At 37.7% G+C, this 21,133-nt stretch overlaps 1 protein-coding gene across 6 annotated transcripts in view; it reads left to right on the top strand.

The window, feature by feature from the left end:
* The window catches only part of TRIM37 (tripartite motif containing 37), a 133,259-nt gene that overhangs the window by 8,421 nt on the left and 103,705 nt on the right, over positions 1-21,133 (top strand). For all 6 annotated transcript variants that reach the window (XM_055317320.1, XM_055317353.1, XM_055317328.1 and 3 more), the window contains exons 3-8: positions 3,430-3,470; positions 5,910-6,026; positions 10,216-10,303; positions 11,980-12,102; positions 13,691-13,814; positions 17,855-17,922. In XM_055317320.1, the coding sequence (XP_055173295.1) occupies positions 3,430-3,470; positions 5,910-6,026; positions 10,216-10,303; positions 11,980-12,102; positions 13,691-13,814; positions 17,855-17,922 (561 nt within the window). The remainder of the gene's footprint in view (positions 1-3,429; positions 3,471-5,909; positions 6,027-10,215; positions 10,304-11,979; positions 12,103-13,690; positions 13,815-17,854; positions 17,923-21,133) is intronic.

The following is a 21,133-nucleotide window of genomic DNA, read 5'->3' as shown; positions in this document are numbered from 1 at the left end:
TTGAATTTTAGAATGGGTTTCTCTTCTTCTGTAAAAAGCACCATTGGTATTTTTTTTTAAATTTTTATTTATTTATGATAGTCACACAGGGAGAGAGAGAGGCAGAGACACAGGCAGAGGGAGAAGCAGGCTCCATGCACCAGGAGCCCGACGTGGGATTCAATCCCAGGTCTCCAGGATCACGCCCTGGGCCAAAGGCAGGCACCAAACCGCTGTGCCACCCAGGGATCCCCACCATTGGGATTTTGATAAGACATCTATTGATTCTGTAAATTGCTTTTTTACTTTTTAAGATTTTATTTATTCATGAAAGACACACAAAGGCAGAGACATAGGCAGAGGGAGAAGCAGGCTCCCTATGGGGAGCCTGATGCAGGACTCGATCCCAGGACCCCAGGATCGTGACCTGAGGCAAAGGCAGATGCTCAACGATTAAGCTACCCAGATGCCCTTATAGTTTGCTTTGGATGATATTGTCATTTTAGTAATATTAAATCTTCAATCCATGAACGTGGGATGTCTTTCCATTTATTTAGGGCTGCTTTCATTTCTTTTGTTGGTGTTTTCCATATATAAATTTTCCAGCTCTTTGGTTAAATTTGTTCCTAGGTATTTTACCTTTTTTTTTTTTAACGTTACAGATGTATTTTCTTAATTATTTGAATTCTTCATTGCTAACATATAGAAATGTAAGTGTTTTTAAGAATGTGTTGATTTTGTGTTCTGCAGTTTTAGAGAATCTGCTTATTAGGTTTAACAGTTTTTGGTGGAATCTTTAGAGTTTTCTACTGACAAGAGTATGTCATTTGTTGCAAGCAAAGACTTATTTTTCTAGTTGGGATGCTTTCCATTTCTTCTAATGGCTTAATCGCACTTGTGAAATTTTCAGTACTATGTTAGAAAGAAGTGGTGAAATGGGCATCCTTGTCTTTTTCTTGATCTTAAGAAAAAAGTTATTATTCACCACTGAGTATGATATTCACTCTGGATTTTTTTTATGTATGGACTTAAGTTGAGGAAATTCTCTTTTTCATGTTTTGAGTGTTTTTATTATGAAAGGATATTGGATTTTGTCAGGTCTTTTTTGTATCAGTTGAGATGATCATGTGGGTTTCTTCCCTCATTTTAAGAATGTGATGTATTGTATTGAATGATTTTTTATGTTAACTGTCCTTGTATTCCAGAAGTAACTCTCACTTGGTCATGCTGTCTAGTCTTTTTTTTTTTTAAGATTTTATTTCTTTATTTGTGAGAGAGACAGAGGGGCAGAGACATAGGCAGAGGGAGAAGCAGGCTCTCCACGAGGAGCCCAATGTGGAACTTGATCCCGGGACTCTGGCATCATGCACCCTGAGTCCAAGAGAGATGCTGAACTGCTCTGCCACCTGGCGTCCCTGCCTAGTCTTTTTTTTTCTTAAGATTTTATTTATTCATTCATGAGAGATAGAGGCAGAGACACAGGCAGAGAGAGAGAGGCTCAGAGAGAGAAGCAGGCTCCATGCAGGGAACCTGATGCGGGATTTGATCCTGGGTCTCCAGGATCACGCTGTGGGCCGAAGGCAGGTGCCAAACCGCTGAGCCACCCAGGCGTCCCTAGTCTTTTTTAATATACTCTTGAATTCAGTGATGCCAGTGTGGCTTTGCAGTTCAGTATCTGTCATTGTCTCTCTCTTTTTTTTTTAAGGTTTTTATTTATTTTAGAGAGTTCACAAATGAGCAAGGAGAAGGGATGAGGAGGGCAGAAACTCAAGCAGACTCCATGCTGAGTGCAGAACCTGACATGGGGCTCCATTTCACAACCCTGAGATCATAACCTGAGCTGAAATCAAGAGTTGGATCCCTAACCCGCAGCCACCCAGGTGTCTTGGTTCCAACTTTATAGAGCTTATAGTCTAGCAGGGCAGAGAACACCAACAACTAAGTCAGTGTAATAAAGTATTACAGGCACAATGAAGTAGAAGTACAGGTTCCTATGGTAGTCTGTAGAGAATCAGGGTAAGCTTTCAGGAGGAAGTGACATATAAACAAATCTAAAGGATGAGTAGGAATAATATAGTTGAAGAATATCCTGGGTTTGGGGTACCTTGGGTGGCTCAGTGGGTTAAGCTTCAGGTCATGATCTAGAGTCCTGAAATCAAGACCCAAATTGATCAAGACTCACTGCTCAGTGGGGAGCCTGTTGCTCCCTCTCTCTTGCCCCCCCCCCCCCACACACACACTTGTTTCTCTCTTTCTCTCTAAAAGAATATCCTGGGCAAAGAGGAAATATGCCTAAAGACTTAACCTTGTTGGGTCCCTTAGAGTGAGATAGAAAATGAGACTAGAGAGATGTGGACTAAAGGCAGCCCTACAAGGAGAGTGCTATGAATTTAGCAGGGCATTGTTGGAGAGGAAGAATACTGACCCAAATCTTACATTTGCAGAGGGACCAAAGAAATGATCTTCAAGGTTATTAAGAACAGAGAAATCCTTTTGTGTCTCTTTTTTCTTCCAGCTTTATATTTTTTGCTGTGAGGTACCCTTTTCCTTATTTTATCTTTTGTTAATCTTTAAGGTTTCCTTGGAAGTTTCACTTCTGAGTCAATTATTTGACTTTTAAAGCTTATCTTCTTTTGCAGAAATAGAGATAAATAGAAATAACAGCTATAGGGAGTACATAGGTATGGGATTATAGTTATTTGCCTTGAAACATTTACTGCTCAATTAAAACATTTAATAATTAACTGTGAAGCTATGGTTTTTGGAAGGGTATTCAGAAAACCTTACCATCTCCTTTTTATATGATCTACAGCTGTTCCCTATCTAGTAATAAAGGGATTAAATTAATAAAATTTGAAGTTTTGTAGAAATATTCTTATAAAAGCATTTTATAATTGTAAAGAAACCAAACAATGCAAATACTCCATTACTGAACTGTAAAACTTTTAAGATATAAAGCTTTGTATTGCTTATTCATATTTTAGGTCTAATTTATATATCCATATTATATTCTTCAAAATAAGTTCACTTTTCAGAAGGGAATTTAATAGTACCTTAGACTTTCTCAGATATTTTATGAGAGGTTAGTATATCATCACTGGTTTGTTTTTAGAAAACCGGTTTTACAGTGATGGTCACTGTATCATTGTTTTTGTCAAGATTATCAACATCTTCCTTGTGAGATCCAGATAGCCTTAGAATTACTTTCTTTCCTATGGAGAATAGCTTCTTAACTTTGGAATGAGTTCTGTCCCTTTGAAAATTTGTCCCCGTCATGATGATAATGAGAAGGAGATAGTAGATTGATTGCCTGCTATTTCTATAAGTTCCTTATAATTAATACAGGCACTAGAGAGTTATACTCATTAAATTTGGTATGTAAGTATTCAGTATGTACAAATTAAAGTAATGATGTTTCTAAAATCAAAATCTAATTTTTTGCCTCCTTAGCGCTGGCTGACGGAGCAGAGAGCTCAATGTCCTCATTGCCGGTAAGGGTTTTGCTATGATTATTTGTGACTGGAAAATAGTAAAGCGATGGGGTTAGAGTGTGCCCTAATAATCAGTTTTTCTGCAAACTGGTACATTTCTTCTCTTTGTGAATACAGTAAGCAATCTTTCCAGATAAAGAAATGCAAACTAATTTATCTGACTCAGAATTTTATAAGAGACTTTGTTTACCTTCTTTTAGAGACTCATTCTGTAACTTTTTATAGTTTAAATTTTTTTTTTTTTAAGAGAGAGGGAAGAGGATGAGCAGGAGGAGAGGGAGAGAGAATCTTTTTTTGTTTTGTTTTTAAAGATTTATTTGAAAGAGCCTGAACCTGCATGGGTGGGGAGGAGCTCAGGGAGAGGGAGAGAGAATCTTAAGCAGGCTTCAAGCCCAGTGTGAGCCCAACATGGGGCTCAAACCATGACCCTGATATCATGACCTTAACCAACATCAAGAGTTGGATGCTTAACCAACTGAGCCACCCAGTCACCCCTAAAATTGAAAAGTTTTCTAATTAATACAGATAAAATGAAAAGACCTTCTATTTCAGATACTTCATGTCTGATCTTTTCATTAAATAACACTTTCAAAAGAAATGTTTAGATTTCATATCTATTTTTCTAGACATTTTTCTAGGAGTATACTGATACATACAGTTTTTTTCTAGAAATATAACCAATGATATACTATTTTGTTTTTTTTAATATAAAATATGGTAGGACCTTCCTTGATAATGTGAACATATATGTCATTTTTAAAGAGTATGAATAATCATTGTGTGACTATATGTTGATTTATTTATGCTTATATTCAGACATTTAGGTTGTTTCCAGTTTTGGTTTTTTCATAGAATGATGCCAGATTACATTGAAAGAAAGATTTTTACCATTTTACCTTCCTAATAATAGATACAAAAGTCTGGCCAATACTGATTATTACCAATCTATTGTTTGTCATTCCATTAAATGAAAAACATCTTGTTTTTAATACACCTTTTTTTTTTTAAAAGATTTTATTTATTCATTCATGAGACACACACACACACACACACACACACACACACACAGAGGCAGAGACACAGGCAAAGAGAGAAGCAGGCTTCATGCAGGGAGCCCAATGTGGGACTCGATCCCAGGACTCCAAAATCACGCCCAGGGCCAAAGGCAGGCGCTCAACGGCTGAGCCACCCAGGCGGCTGAGCCACCCAGGCGTTCCTTTAATACACTTTTGAAAAAATGATTGAGTGCACCCTCTGTGGCGCAGCGGTTTGGCGCCACCTGCAGCCCGGGGTGTGATCCTGGAGACCTTGGATCGAGTCCCGTGTCGGGCTTTCTGCATGGAGCCTGCTTCTCCCTCTGCCTGTGTCTCTGCCTCTCTCTTGCTCTCTCTGAATAAATAAATAAATAAATAAATATTTTTTAAAAAAATAAATAAAAATAAAAAATGATTGAAACCGAGCATCTTTTGAAACATATTTAGCTACTTACATTTCATTTTTGTTCACACTACCTCTTCATCTTATTTGATTGTCCATTTTCACTTTGTATTATTTTTTTATATTAACTTTTAAGAAAACCACTATCACATAGAACTTTCTGTATTGATAAAATATTCCATAGCTTTGCTATCTAGTTCCACTAGGTATGTGGCAGTTGAGCACTTGAAATTTGTCTAGTGACTATGTAATGAAATTTTCTTATTTAATTTTAATTCGAATTTTACATAGTCACATGTGACTGGTGGCTATCATTTTGGACAGTGTAACTTTAGACTGAGGAATTGAGAATTCAGTCTATAATGTGAATTCTTTTTGTAATGACATTAAGGTAAGAATAAATTGCAAACCATACTTTTCATTGACTTATTATTTTAATAGTAATATGATATGAATATGATTGTGAGCTTGGTTTTGAGGAATGTGTTTATTTGATAATTTCTTTTTTTTTTTTTGCAACTATCTTCCTTCACTCTATAGTGTCCTCAAGTTTTATGCATGTTGTAGCATATGTCAGAGTTTAATTCCTTCTTAAAGCTGATTTATATTCCATCGCGTATATGTATCACATTTTATTTGTACATCTGTTGATGGACATTTGGATTGCTTTTACTTTGGGGCTTACTATGCATAATGTTTCTATGATCATGGGTGTGCATCTCTTCTAGACCTGCCTTCAGTTTTTTTTGAATATATACCTTGGAAATGATATTGTTGGATTATATGGTAATTGTGTTTTTAATATTTTGGGGTATAGTTGGCAAATAAAATTGTAAGATACTTGAAGTGTACAGTGTGATGATAGACATATGTATGTATTGTGAAAAGATTCCATTGAGTTAATTAACACATCATCTCACATGATTACCTTTGGAATATGTTTATGTTAAAAAATAGTCTTAAATTCCTGAATTAGAATATATATACATATTTTTTCTCCAGTGCTCCACTCCAGCTAAGAGAACTAGTGAACTGTCGTTGGGCAGAAGAAGTAACACAGCAACTTGATACTCTTCAACTCTGCAGTCTCACCAAACATGAAGAAAATGAAAAGGACAAGTATGCCCTCAGTTTCTTTGTTCAAATATTTCATAAATATTGCCATATGTTACTTTAATGATACTATTGAAAGTTTCTTTTTCAGTTTATAGATGAACATTTAAGTATTTTTCTTTTGGCATGGTATGGGTATCACTGTTTTGAAAGACGCTTCTAATTCTTGATTGGCTTTTATGAGAGCCTCTCATAAAAGGAGTGAAACTGCTAGTGTTTGCTAATCTCTCTTTGCTCTTTTTTTTTTTTTTTTTAAGAATTTTATTATTCATAAGAGACATAGGCAGGGACATATGCAGAGGGAGAAGCAGGCTTCCAGTAGAGAGCCCGATGTGGGACTTGATCCTAGTAGAAGCTCAACTGCTGAGCCACCTAGGCGTCCCTCTCTTTGTCTTGTTACCTCTTGGTCCCTTTTTCCTTGGTTTGCTGAAGGTGCATATATGCCATTGATAAAGAATTGTTCCGATAAATTTCATATATTATAAAAGGGGTGTTCTAAATTTGGTAGTGTGGAATCATGCTAATTGAGCTTTCAGAGAGTATCTATCATGCTGATTTTTTTACACTTTTATTTCCATTTGGTATTCAGATTACTTGCAAATGAAAAATATAAAATGTAGACCTATTGATGTATTTTAAGTTCAGTGTACTTTATTAGTGAGAAGTTTTTGTTTTATGATTTATTTATTTGGGATAGAGGGAGCATGCAGGAGGTACAGCAGAGGGAGAGGGAAAAACAGAGAAGCAGACTCCCTGATAAGTGTGGAGCCTGACATGGGGCTCAATCTCTCACCCCTGAGATCATGACCTGAGCCAAAATCAAGAGTCAGATGCTCAACCAACTGAGCCAGAGGTGCCCCTAGTGAAAAGTTTTTTAGGAAATGCAACTATGGGGAAGCCTGCGTGGCTCAGTGGTTTAGTGTCTGCCTTTGGCTCAGGGCGTGATCCCGGGATCAAGTCCCACATCAGGCTCCCTAGGGAGCCTGCTTCACCCTTTGCTTGTGTCTCTGTCTCTCTCTCTGTGTCTCTCATTAGTAAGTAAATAAAATATTTTTTTTAAAGAAATGGAACAATGTATCTCTTTAATAGGCAACAGAAAACTTAAAATTTTAAGTATAGTAAACTACATGTTATATGAAATTTACTTCTTAACCATTTTTAAGGATACACTTTAGTAGTGTTAAATATATTCATATTGTACACCAATCTCCAGAACTTTTTCATCTTGCAAATCTGAAACTTTCTACCCATTAAACCATAATTACCCATTTCTCGGGATCCCTGGGTGGCGCAGCGGTTTGGCGCCTGCCTTTGGCCCAGGGCGCGATCCTGAAGACCCGGGATCGAATCCCACGTCGGGCTTTCGGTGCATGGAGCCTGCTTCTCCCTCTGCCTGTGTCTCTGCGCCTCTCTCTCTCTCTCTCTCTCTCTCTCTCTCTCTCTCTCTCTCTCGACTATCATAAATAAATAAAAATTAAAAAAATAATAATAATTACCCATTTCTCCTTCTACCAACCTTGGCAGCCACCATTTTATTTCCTGCTTCTTCTATAAGTTTGACTGCTCTAGATTACTCATACAAGTGAAATCGTACAGTGTTTGTCTTTTTGCTACTATTCCTTGATTTTGCATAATGTAGTTTATATTAGAATTTTCCTTTTTAAGGATAATTAATATTCCATTGTGTATGTGTATCACATTTTGTTTATCTGTTCATCTATTCAAGGACATTTGGATTGCTTCCACTTTTGGGCTATTGTAAATAATGCTGCTGTCACCATAGGTATTCATCTTTTCTAGACCTTGCCTTCAGTTTTTTCTTTTTAAGATTTTTAAGTGATCTCTACACCACAACATGGGGCTCAAGATCAAGACTTGTATGCTCTGCTATTGGTTAAGCCAGCCAGGCATCCATTTTTTTGGAAATATAATCAGCAGTGATATTGCTGAATTATATGGAATTCTGTTTTTAATATTTTGAAGAACTTCCATACTGTTTTCCATGGCAACTGCATCATGTTACATTCCCACCAACAGTGTACAGGATTCCAATTTCTCCATCTTTGCCCATAGGTAGCCATCCTAATGAATATGAGGAAATATCTTGTGGTTTTGATTTACATTTATCTGATGATTAGGATGTTGAACATCTCTTTGTAATGCTTATTGATTATATGCACATCTTTGGGGAAAAATGTTAAGTCATTTGCCCATATATTTTTTTAAAAGATTTTATTTACTTATTCATGAGAGACACAGATAAGCAGAGACATAGAGGGAGAAGTAGGTTCCTCGCAGGGAGCCCAATGCAAGACTCTATCCCCAGACTGGGATCGCGCCCTGAGCTGAAGGCAGATGCTCAACCACTGAGCCATCCAGGCATCCCCATTTGCCTGTATTTTAATCAAGTTTTTTTTTTCTTTTGTTGAGTTGTAAGAGTTCTTTATTTTGGATATTAACTCTTTATCGATACATGCTTTGCAAATATAGTCTTTTTTTTTTTTTTTTTTTGCAAATACAGTCTTATTCCATAGGTTGCCCTTCCAATCTGTTTATTGTGTCCTTTGATGTACAGAAGTTTTAATTTTTTTTTAAGATTTTATTTATTTATTCATGAGAGACACACAGAAAGGCAGAGACACAGGCAGAGGGGGAAGCAGGCTCCATGCAGGGAGCCTGATGCAGGACTTGATCCCAGGACTCCAGGATCACGCCCTGGGCCAAAGGCAGGCGCTAAACCGCTGAGCCACCCAGGGATCCCCTCAGAAGTTTTAATTTTTTAATAAAGATCTGTATTTTAGAGAGAGTGCACAAGTGAGGGGGGCAGATGAGGAGAGAGACAGACAGACAGACTCACTCTTATGCAGACTTCACGCTCCAGCATTGTGTTGGATATCATGACAATGAGATCACAAACTGAGCTGAAACCAAGAGTTGGATGCTTAACTGACCGTGCCACCCAGGCACCCTCAGTTTTAAATTTTGATGTAGTTCACTTTATTTATTTTTGTCTCTCTTGCAGGTGCTTTTGGTGTCAGTAAGAAGTAATTTTGAAATTCAGTATCATAAAGCTTTTCCTCTATGTTTTCTTCTAAGAGCTACATAGTTTTAGGTCTTTTATCTATTTTAAGTTAAATTTTGCATGTTAAAAGCTAATGGTTTTTGTCTGCTAGGGCTGCCATAACAATATCACAGACTGGGTGGCTTACATAATACATTTATTTTCTCATAATATTGGACCTGGAAGTTTAAGGTCAAGGTATTATCTACTTGGTTTCTGGTGAGGCCTTTCTCTTTGACATGATGGGGTTCCTCCTTGCTGTGTCTTCACAGGGCCTCTTCTCTGTGTGTGAAACTTCTGGTATCTTCCTCTTCTCGGACTGATACCAGTTCGGTTAGGATTCCACCTTTATGACCTCATTTAACCTTCTTTACCTCCTTAAAGACCCTATCTCCAAATACATTTATATTGGGCTTCAACATAGGAATTTGGGAAGGATGCAATTCAGTTTATAACCAGGTCCAGATTAATGTTTTACACGTGGATATCCATTTTAGGGGAAATTCATTTTTTAAAATTGAAGTGCTCATTTCTCATAAGACTATGATATTATGTGTGTGTCTTGATTGTTAGCATTGGCCACATGTGGGACAAATATTTTTATGTGTATATGTGTTCTTGTAGGTATGGACTCGTGATTTGTTTAAAATATAAGATAGAACTTACAGTGATGCTAGGAAATGATGCTATATTTACACTTTATTTAGAAATTAATCTGGGCAGCCCCAGTGGCCCAGCTGTTTAGCACCGCCTTTGGCCCGAGGTGTGATCCTGGAGACCTGGGATCGAGTCCCACATTGGGCTCCCTGCATGGAGCCTGCTTCTCCCTCTGCCTGTGTCTCTGCCTGCCCCCCCCCCGTCACGAATAAATAAATATTTTAAAAAATAAAAAAATTAATCTGCATTTGTCACAATTGTATAGAGTCTTTATAAATTAATGAAAACAATACTTTAAAAAATTTTGTATTCACATATGATTTTTTTAGCTTATAGAAGCATGGAATGCATTTTATATTGTTTCCTGAGTTATAATCTGTTTAAAATTAACTTGTTTTCTAAACTTAGGAATTTATTCAGGTAATTATCGTATAATTTTAATTAATTTAAGCTATATTTTCTTTTCATAATATATAGATGTGAAAATCACCATGAAAAGCTTAGTGTATTTTGCTGGACTTGTAAGAAGTGTATCTGCCATCAGTGTGCACTTTGGGGAGGAATGGTGAGCAGAAAAAATTTAGCATATTACTTTTAGCTAGAGACTGGAAAGCACCAAAATACTTGTTAGATTTAGATAGAAAATATTATTTTACTCTGCTTATAGATTGAAATTTAAATGCATCTGATTTGTAGCAGAAGGTATCATACACCATAAACTTGTTTTGTGGGAGATATTGATTTGGAATGTGCATTTCTTACATAAATACATTATTTTAGTGGGAAAAATATAAAATGTGTATTAATTTGTAAATCTTTTATTGTAGGATCAAAGTCTTATTTCTGATTAAAGGACAGTTGATCTGATGTCCTGGCCACAATTTCCAGTTTCAGTTTCAAATGAAACAATTTGATATTTGTGAAACAATATGAACGCAAACATCTGGATCTTATGGGTTTTTTTTTCTTTTTTCCAGTTTAATTCAAAAGTAGTTTTTAAGGCATTGTACCTTTTATCAAGTCTAAAACACTCAAGACAGTTTTCCTGTAAATAGCCTTTGTTTCACAGTTTCACTGTTTAATTAATATTTAAATTGTATACCTATATACTAGGTGCAATTCATGTAAATAGGCTTGAGAATAAACATAATAGGTTTTTGGTGGGGAGAGTTAGTTATAGTGGGAGCAGAAGTTGCTAGACAACTAGACATAGCTGTTAGCAATAAGAATTGATCATTCTTGGGGTACCTGGGTGGCTCAGTTGGTTAAGTGTCAGATTTCTGATCTTAGCTCAGGTCATGAGTTCAGACTGAGTTGGAACCTACTTAAAAAAAAATAGAAAAGAATTGATCATTTTTTGGGTATCAGCATATTTGAGGGAGAGAATGACAGGAGACATGGTTCAGTAGAGCTCATTTTAGAGAGTTTTCTGCTAGGATTTGAGTACTAATGTTCTGAGTAGAAAAAATTGAATTCTTACAATTTAGTACTTAATTAAATATGTGGATTTAGTAAGAAGCAATGGGAACATTCTTTTCTATATTTTAAGTGGACATACAAAAATCTACATCTTTTTTATTTTAGAGATCATGGTTGGGTGCTTTTGTTAAGACAATGCTAAGAATTTACCTGTTAATAGTAAGGTTTTGTGGGTTTTTTTGTTTTAGGCTTTATCCATTTTAGAGAGAGTGGGCACAAGTGGGAAGGGCAGAGGGAGTGGGAGAGACAGTCCCAGGCAGACCCCACGCTGAGCACAGAACCCAGTGTGGGGCTCAATCTCGTGACCCCAAGATCATGATCTGTGCAGAAATCAAGAGTTGGACACTCAAACAACTGAGCTACCTAGACAGAAGGAGTTAATTTTGCAAAGGCCTAGTGAAAAGAAATTTGAAAACATGAAAAAGGGTAGTTAGTGCTGACCAAGAAGAGAGTGGCAAATAAAGTTGTGTCAGATGGTTTGAGCCACAGTTAAAGATTTTGGTTCTTTCTAAGGAATACAGATTTCTAGATGAGTGTAAATGTTTTCCTGAAATTCTTTATCTATAATCATTAAGGATTTCCTATATGGGCCAAGTGATCTTGAGAAAGCTCTTGTGGATTTTAACAAAGTAGACAGCCAAAAAAAAAATTCATTTGAAAATATTTACTAGTTTCTTAGTATCCATGAAGTGTTAATAAAGAAGTATGAGTGGTTGAGGTAAAAAAAGAAAAATGTTCTAAAACTATTCTTAATTTAAATAGCATGGTGGACATACCTTTAAACCTTTGGCAGAAATTTATGAACAGCATGTTACTAAAGTGAATGAAGAAGTGGCTAAACTTCGTCGGCGTCTCATGGAACTGATCAGCTTAGTTCAAGAAGTGGTAAGACTATGACTGAAAGATCATTATCCATTGTATAGTCTATCTTATGTAATATATGTATTTTTACAATACAAATAAATTATGTTGAAATCGAGATTTAAAAATTTGAGAAGATATATTTATAGTCAGTTTCACCAACTTCAAACTAGCTGAAGAATTTGCATCCAAACCCCTGGCCTGTTCCACATTTGGAACCAGATAATTGCCTTTTCTTATGCAGAAACAGAAAATCTGTGAATGAGTTAAATAAGCCTGTTTGATATAGTCAGTAATCAACTTGTAAATAGTATTGACTTTTACAAAGTCATTGAGTCATTCTTTGGACCCTCAGCTTTTGAGAGAGTTTCTGCTACCAATGAATGAACTATTTCTGATGTCTTGAATTAGAACTCTACAGAATTGCAAGAGTAATATTTAACACTACTCTTCAGATACTTTATAGGTCAAACAGATTTGGTTGAGTTATTTACCACTTATTATTTATATGGGGAAATGTGATATAAGTTTCAAACATTTAAGTACTGAATATACTTTTTTTTTCTTTTAAGATTTTATTCATTTATTCATGAGAGACAGAGAGGCAGAGACATAGGCAAAGGGAGTAGCAGGTTCCCTACATGGAGCCCAAGGCAGGACTAGATTGCTGGATGGGGGATCATGCCCTGAGTCGAAGGCAGATGCTCAGCCACTGAGCCACCCAGGCGTCCCCTGAATATACTTTTGGAATTGCTGGAATGCCAGTTGTAGCTAGTGAGGTTTGGGGCCTTTTCTGATTTAAGATGTCTTTACTTAACCCTTTCAGGAATCAAGATTCAAAGCATTATTTTATAACTTTTTTTTTTTTTATACAAAAAGTTTCTGAGTTGCATATATGCTACCTACAAAGTAATTTTGGAATATAAATAACTTGAATGTCTTCTCTTTGGACTTCATCTAACTCCTCTTTTTTTACTGTTATTTTCTCTTGGCAACATAATTTGATCTTTAGGGAGCGTGTCCTAACTTTGAAATTCTCACTGCTTATATTTCTAATAAGCATAGGAAAGATTACTTTTTATTTTTAGTGGTACGCTTTAAGAGTATGCAATGTGTTCTGTAATCTTTGAAAATCCTGGTTTTTTTTTTCTTTCTCTGTTCTAAAAAATGTCTTAAACTTTGTAAACTAGAGTACATACAGTGTTTGAAATTTTTCATTTGTTTTAAAGTTTTACATGATGTGAACCTGGCATCAGTATACTTTTTTCTTTTTGAGTAGTGGTTTTTTATCAGATATGATTGGGGCTTTGAGTATTTGTTTTGTATATGGTATTTGAACCAGAATTTTGTAATTACATATCTTTCACTGTTAAAAGAGCCTGTACTTTATTATGTTTTGTTTACTTTTAAGAATTTTGTTCCTGCTTCATTTCAGTGCACGATTTTTTAAAGCAGTGAGTTGCCTATGATATATAAACAATTTAAAAGTATGATTGTATTACAATTTTTAAAGAGGAAATCAACTTACTTTAAGAATAATTGCAGTGATTGTGTTATGTCTGTTTGCTTCTGTTTTAAAAATTCAATTTTTTTTTACCTGTTTATCTTCTAGGAACGAAATGTAGAAGCTGTTAGAAATGCAAAAGATGAGCGTGTTCGGGAAATTAGGAATGCAGTGGAGATGATGATTGCACGATTAGACACACAGCTAAAGAATAAGCTCATAACACTAATGGGTGAGTGTTTTTCTATGCTGTTGTAATATGTGGTGCTTTGAGCCTCCTTGAAGTTCCATCTTGAAAGGGTAAAGGTTGGTGAGTTGTTATAGGCTAGGAAAAGATGGCCTTTGAAAGTAAAAGTTCCACCTGTTAAATGTCCCTCTGAATCAAATAACGTTACACATAATTAATATAACTCCCATTAACCCCATGGATATGTATGCTTCTAGTTCTTTAGGCTAGTGATTTACATTGAAAATGGCCTGGTTCAGCAGCCATGGCTTCCTTGTCATCATCTTTTTTTTTTTTTTTCTCCCAACATCTAAAGCAGTTTCTTCCTTCTCTATAGTAATTCTGTACAGTAATACAGAATTACTAGTAATACAGAATTCTCTGTAGTAATAATAAATTATTATTATGTTCTTTATTCTTGTGTGTTTCTAGCTTCTTGAGACTACTCCTGTTTGGGCTTTTTGTTTTGTTTTTGTCTTTGTTTTTTTACAGATTCTTATGTTTAAAGAACATACCATTTGTTGACATGTAGTGTAACATTTGGCCAACTTACTGTATTCCTTTTTAAGCCACATTTAAATTCTGGGAAAGAAGTACTTCAGAAGAGTTGATTTGAGTAAAAAATGTACTCTTTTATATATGTTTGTATTCTTTTTTTTTTTTTTTTTATAAATTAATTTTTATTGGTGTTCAATTTACCAACATACAGAATAACACCCAGTGCTCATCCCGTTAAGTGTACCCCTCAGTGCCCGTCACCCATTCACCCCCACCCCCCGCCCTCCTCCCCCTCCACCACCCCTAGTTCATTTCCCAGAGTTAGAAGTCTTTATGTTCTGTCTCCCTTTCTGATATTTCTCACACATTTCTTCTCCCTTCCCTTATATTCCCTTTCACTATTATTCATATTCCCCAAATGAATGAAAACATACACTGTTTGTCCTTCTCCGGTTACTGTGGCCAAGTTCAAAAAGGGTGTTGCCTGAGTTCTCCTCTGGGATTTTGATGGAATCTTGTCTCACATTTAGATCGTTCATCTATTTTGAGTTTATCTTTGTGTATGGTGCAAGAGAGTGGTCCAGTTTCATTCTTCTGCATGTGGATGTCCAATTTTCCCAGCACCATTTATTGAAGAGACTGTCTTTCTTCCAGTGGATCGTCTTTCCTCCTTTATCGTATATTAGTTGAGCATAAAGTTCAGGGTCCACTTCTGGGTTCTCTGTTCTGTTCCATTGATCTATATGTCTGTTTTTGTGCCAGTACCACACTGTCTTGATGAACACAGCTTTGTAGTACAACCTGAAATCTGGCATTGTGATGCCCCCAGATATGGTTTTCTTTTTTAAAATTCCCCTGGCTGTTTGGGGTCTTTTCTGATTCCACACAAATCTTAAAATAATTTGTTCTAAGTCTCTGAAGAAAGTCCATGGTATTTTGATAGGGATTGCATTATACGTGTAAATTGCCCTGGGTAACATTGACATTTTCACAATATTAATTCTGCCAATCCATGAGCATGGAATATTTTTCCATCTCTTTGTGTCTTCCTCAATTTCTTTCAGAAGTGTTCTATAGTTTTTAGGGTATATTTTGAGAACCATTTGAATGGTAGATGGTTCTCCAACCTTTTATTTTCAGGTTGTAGGTGTCCTTCTGTCTAAAATGAGTCTCTTGTAGACAGCAAATAGATGGGTCCTGCTTTTTTTATCCAGTCTGAAACCCTGCGCCTTTTGATGGGGTCATTAAGCCCATTCACGTTCAGAGTTACTATTGACAGATATGAGTTTAGTGTCATCATGATAATCTATTTAGTCCTTGTTTTTGTGGATTGTTCCACTGAACTTCTTCTTAAAGGGGAATTTTAAGAGTCCCCCTTAAAATTTCTTGCAGAGCTGGTTTGGAGGTCACATATTCTTTCAGTTCCTGCCTGTCTTGGAAGCTCTTTATCTCTCCTTCCATTTTGAATGAGAGCCTTGCTGGATAAAGTATTCTTGGTTGCATGTTCTTCTCATTTAGGACCCTGAATATATCCTGCCAGCCCTTTCTGGCCTGCCAGGTCTCTGTGGAGAGGTCTGCTGTTACCCTAATATTCCTCCCCATGAAAGTCAGGGACTTCTTGTCTCTGCTGCTTTAAGGATCTTCTCTTTATCTTTGGAATTTGCAAGCTGCACTATTAAATGTCGAGGTGTTGAACGGTTTTTATTGATTTTAGGGGGGGATCTCTCTATTTCCTGGATCTGAATGCCTGTTTCCCTTCCCAGATTGGGAAAGTTTTCAGCTAGGATTTGTTCAAATACATATTCTGGCCCTCTGTCCCTTTCGGCGCCCTCGGGAACCCCAATTAAACGTAGGTTTTTCTTCCTTAGACTGTCATTTATTTGCCTTAATCTGTCTTCATGGTCCCTTAATTGACTGTCTCTTTTTTCCTCAGTTTCCCTCTTTGCCATTAACTTGTCTTCTATGTCACTCACTCGTTCTTCCACCTCGTTAACCCTCGTCGTTAGGACTTCTAGTTTGGATTGCATCTCATTCAATTGATTTTTAATTTCTGCCTGATTGGATCTAAATTCTGCAGTCATGAAGTCTCGTGAGTCCTTAATGCTTTTTTCTAGAGCCAGCAGTAGCTGTAGAATAGTGCTTCTGAATTGGCTTTCTGACATTGAAGTGTAATCCAGATTTTGTAACTCTGTGGGAGAGAGGGCTGTTTCTGATTCTTTCTTTTGAGGTGAGGTTTTCCTTCTAGTCATTTTGCTCAGTGCAGAGTGGCCAAAAACAAGTTGTATTGGAACACGGGGGAGTATCACTGGTCGGTCTAGCTGGTCTTCTGGGGGAGGGGCCTGCTGTGCTGATTCTCAGGTGTTAGCACTTGGGGGAGCTGCTCTGCCCCTGCCTTCTGCCGGGCTCAGCGGGGGTTGTTTACCCCGTGGGGCCCCAGGAGGAACAGCAGCAGTTGCTATGGCAACTCTGGAAGCCTGGATTCAGCCCCCGCAGGAACTACGGGGCTCTCGGTTCTCTGTCCGCAGGGCCTGGAGGCTCCGGGGCGGGGCCGCTGATCTGCTCAGCTCGGGGCAGGAGCGTCCTTGCTGTCCTGGGCCCTCCCGGCCTCTGCCTGTCCCGGGGGAGGCCGGATCCTGGGCTGTGTCCCGGCGCCCTGTGCTCCGGGGCCTGCGCTGGTGGATTCGCGCTCCCGCCCCGCAGCCCCCTCCGCGGAGCCGCCGCCCGAGCCCCTCCGAGCTGCTCCGGCCCCGCCGTGCGTGCTGCAGCCCTTAGGGAGCTCGGAGCACTCTCCCGGGGCGCAGGTGTCTGTTAGTGTCCCCGGGAGCCCGAGGGCATCCCCGCTCTCCTGGGTCCTGCTCCAACTCCCTGCGAGCCCCTTTCCGCCCGCCCGGGAAGGTTGGTGCAGCTCCTGCTCCTCCGGGACGGGGCTCTCCTGTCCTGGGGACACTCGCCCCGGCCTCAGCCCGGCTCCTCGCGGGGCCCCTCCCCCTCGGAGGCCTTTTGTTTCTTTATTTCTTTTTCCCCGTCTTCCTACCTTGATAGAAGCGCGAACTCTTCTCACTGTAGCATTCCAGCTGGTCTCTCTTTACATCTCAGGCCGAATTCGTAGATTTTCAGGATGGTTTGAAGGTTATCTAGGTAATTTGGTGGGGACAGGCGATTTGGGGACCCTGCTCTTCCGCCATCTTGCCCCTCCCCCTCATATGTTTGTATTCTTTTAGAAAAAGCAGTAAAAGTTTCCTTAGAGAATATATTGTCATTGTGTATTCCTAGATGAACTTAATAGATCTGAATTGCAGTTTGTCTAAAACTGTAGTTAAGGTTGATTCTGAAATCCCATTGTCAAAACTACTGCAATATTAGATTAGGCCTTTTAAAGCTCTGGGAAATTTTTTTTTTTTTTCTGGGAAAATTTTTTAGGGTAGCTTTAGTGACCTTTTATTTACTTGAAATCAATTCCTTGTTATTGACTATGTTCAGTGAAAGTTAATTTCATTCTTAAACCAGTAATGAGCCTGAGTGTTGGTGTTTTGCTGTCTTTTAAATAGGTCAGAAGACATCTCTAACACAAGAAACAGAGCTCTTGGAATCCTTACTTCAGGAGGTAGAGCACCAGGTAATGAAATAATAAATGTAATGAAATAAAAGTCTATCAACAGGCTTAAAAAAATTTGGGGAGGGGCAGGATTGTGTGAGACCAAAAGATTGGGAGATCTATGTTCTATATTAGACATTTTTATGAATTAGGAATCAGCGGATTCTTCTCAAGTTTCTCCATCGTGTTTGGGATTTATTTATTTATTATTATATTTTATAATATATATAACATAAACTATATTATAAATTATAAATTATATTATTTATTTAATAAATTTAATAAATTATTTAATAAGATTTATTCTGTTTTGTAAGAACGCTATTATTTTTGTAGGGAATAGCCTGTAGAAATCTGTGAATCTATAAAAGATGAAAATCTTCTGATAGTGTGACTTAAGTGGTGGTTTTGAGATAAAATGTTGCCAATTATATGTAGTAATTCTTATGGTAAAATTAACATTTTTATTTGTTAAGGAAATTTTTTTTAAAAGATTTTATTTATTTATTCATGAGAGATAGAAAGGCAGAGACATAGGCAAAGGGACAAGCAGGCTCCCCTAATGCAGAACTCAATCCCAGAAACCCTGGATCACAACCTGAGCCAAAGGCAGATGCTCAACCACTAAGCCACCCAGGCCTCCCTGTTAAGGAAATTTTTATTAAGTATCAAATAGGTAACAGGCATTTTTTAAAGATGTTCAGAACATAGCAGTGGACAAAATGGCAAAAATGTTGCCTTCATAGAATGAGGTAGGTGAAGATGAATGAATAAAGTGCATAGTGTTACATATTTGATAATATTAATCTGTCTATATTCAGTTTTGGAATTCTTGAATTCCTCTGAGTGCCTGATACATAGATGTTTCCTCAGATTATTCTCTTAATTATCATCCTGGGGATTCCATTTACTACTTTGCATTTTTTTAAAAGATTTTATTTATTTATTAGTATGATGTGGGGAGGAGGAGGGAGCAGAGGGAGAAGCAGACTCCCCACTGAGCAGGGAGCCTGACCGAGGGCCAATTCCAGGACTCTGAGATCATGACCCGAGCCAAAGGTAGATGCTTAACTGGCTAAGCCACCTGGACACCCCTTTTTACTTCTTTCTTGGGTTGAAGTCCATATTTCCTGATTTCCATGGCTTCTACTCTCTTGCTTTACTTGTTTTGGTATCACATATCATCCTTGGCTTTCCTGAAAGGTTAATTAGGATTGATCAATCTTTGCCTTTGCCACTCCCTCTCCCTTTCCTTTTTTTTTTTTTTTTTTTTTTTTTAAGATTTTATTTATTCATGAGAGACACACAGAGAGAGTCAGAGACACAGGCAGAGGGAGAAGCAGGCTGCATACAGGGAGCCTGATATGGGACTCGATCCTGGGTCTCCAGGACCAGGCCCTGGGCCAAAGGCAGTGCTAAACCACTGAGCCACTCGACAGAGAGACAGCACAAATGAGGAGCATGGGGAGGAGGGAGCAGAGGGAACAAGACAATCCTAAGCAGGCTCCATGCCTAACAGTGATTCTGATGCTGGGCTCAGACTCACAACCCTGAGTTCCTGACCTGAGCTGAAATCAAGAGTCAGATGTTTCACTGATGGAGCCACCCAGGTGGCCCTTCAGGAGAAATTTTTTAAGACTGGATGTCTGAAAGTATTTTTATTCAGTTTTTTTTATTCAGTTTTTATACTTGATTGACAGTTTAATAAAATTTGGTACATAAATATTTATTGAAAGACTCTTGTTTTTCTCTTTAGTATTCCCATTCTTAATTGTGCATATGTCTCTAGTCCAGAGACTATTTTTTTCCCCTCCAGAGAATAAACTAGCACGTTTCTGCTAAGTGTTGGAACAAATTTAAATCATCTGTGGTAGAGTGGGGGCAGAGATCTGGGGATCTGTGTGCTTTTATTTTAACAGCTTTATGGAAGAATAATTGACAAAAATAATTGGCGTGTATTTAAAATATATAACTTGACAAATTTTGATAAAGTATATAGCTATAAAACTGTCACTGTAATCAAGATAGTCAACATATTCATCATCCCTCGAAATTTCTTTGTGCCTCTTTGTAAGTTTTTCTCCTGCTTTTCCCCACAGTTCCTTCCCCAGGCAACCCCCTCATCTGCTTTCTGTCAGATAAATTTGCATTTTCTAGAATTGTATTTAATTGGAATTATATATATTATGTACTTAATTTATGTTGGGCTTCTTCCAGCAAAATTTTTTTTGCAACTCCTTCATATATCAATTGTTTTACTTGTGGGTAGTATTCTTTTTATTTATTTATTTATTTATTTATTTATTTATTTATTTATTTATTCATTCATTCATTCATTCATTCATTCATTATTTTAATTTTTATTTATTTATGATAGTCACACACACACAGAGAGAGAGAGAGAGAGAGAGGCAGAGACACAGGCAGAGGGAGAAGCAGGCTCTATGCACCGGGAACCCGATGTGGGATTTGATCCCGGGTCTCCAGGATCGCACCCTGGGCCAAAGGCAGGCGCTAAACCGCTGCATGACCCAGGGATCCCTTGTTGTTGTTTTTAAAATATATTTATTTATGTAAGTAATCTCTATGTCCAGTGTAGGGCTCAGACTCATGACCCCAAGATCAAGAGTTCCATGCTCTACTGACTGAGCCAGCCAGGCTCCTTTTTTAAAAAGATTTTATTTACTTATTCATGAGAGACAGAGAGAGAGGCAGAGACATTGGCAGAGGGAGAAGCAGGCTCCCTGCAGGGAGCTAGATGTGGGACTTACTTCCCAGACCCGGATCACAACCTGAGTCAAAGGCAGATGCTCAAGCACTGAGCTACCCAGGTGCTCCTATAATTGATTTTTGTATTTTGATCTTGTATCCTTCAATCTTGCTAAATTTATTAGTTCTAGTAGCTATTTTGTAGATTTCTGGAATTGCCTGCAGATAGTCATGTTATCTTTGAATACAGACAGTTTTATATTTGCTTTTTATTTAGTTTCCTGTAAGGTTTTACTGACCAGAACTTCTAGTATAATGTCAATTTATGATGATAGCAGTGGGTTTATTGTAGATATATTCTCTCTCTCTCTCTTTCTTTTTTTTTAAGTAGGCTCAGCATGGAGCCCGTGGTGGGGCTCAAAGCCACTACTGTGAGATTGAGGCCTGAGCTGAGATCAAGAGTTGTTCAACTGACTGAGCAACCCAGGCCGGCTGTCTTATAGATATTCTTTATCAGGTTTAG

The sequence above is a fragment of the Nyctereutes procyonoides genome, unplaced genomic scaffold, assembly GCF_905146905.1.
Source record: "Nyctereutes procyonoides isolate TBG_1078 unplaced genomic scaffold, NYPRO_anot_genome, whole genome shotgun sequence".
Taxonomy (NCBI): Eukaryota; Metazoa; Chordata; class Mammalia; order Carnivora; family Canidae; genus Nyctereutes; species Nyctereutes procyonoides.
This window is presented reverse-complemented; position numbering and strand designations above follow the sequence as displayed.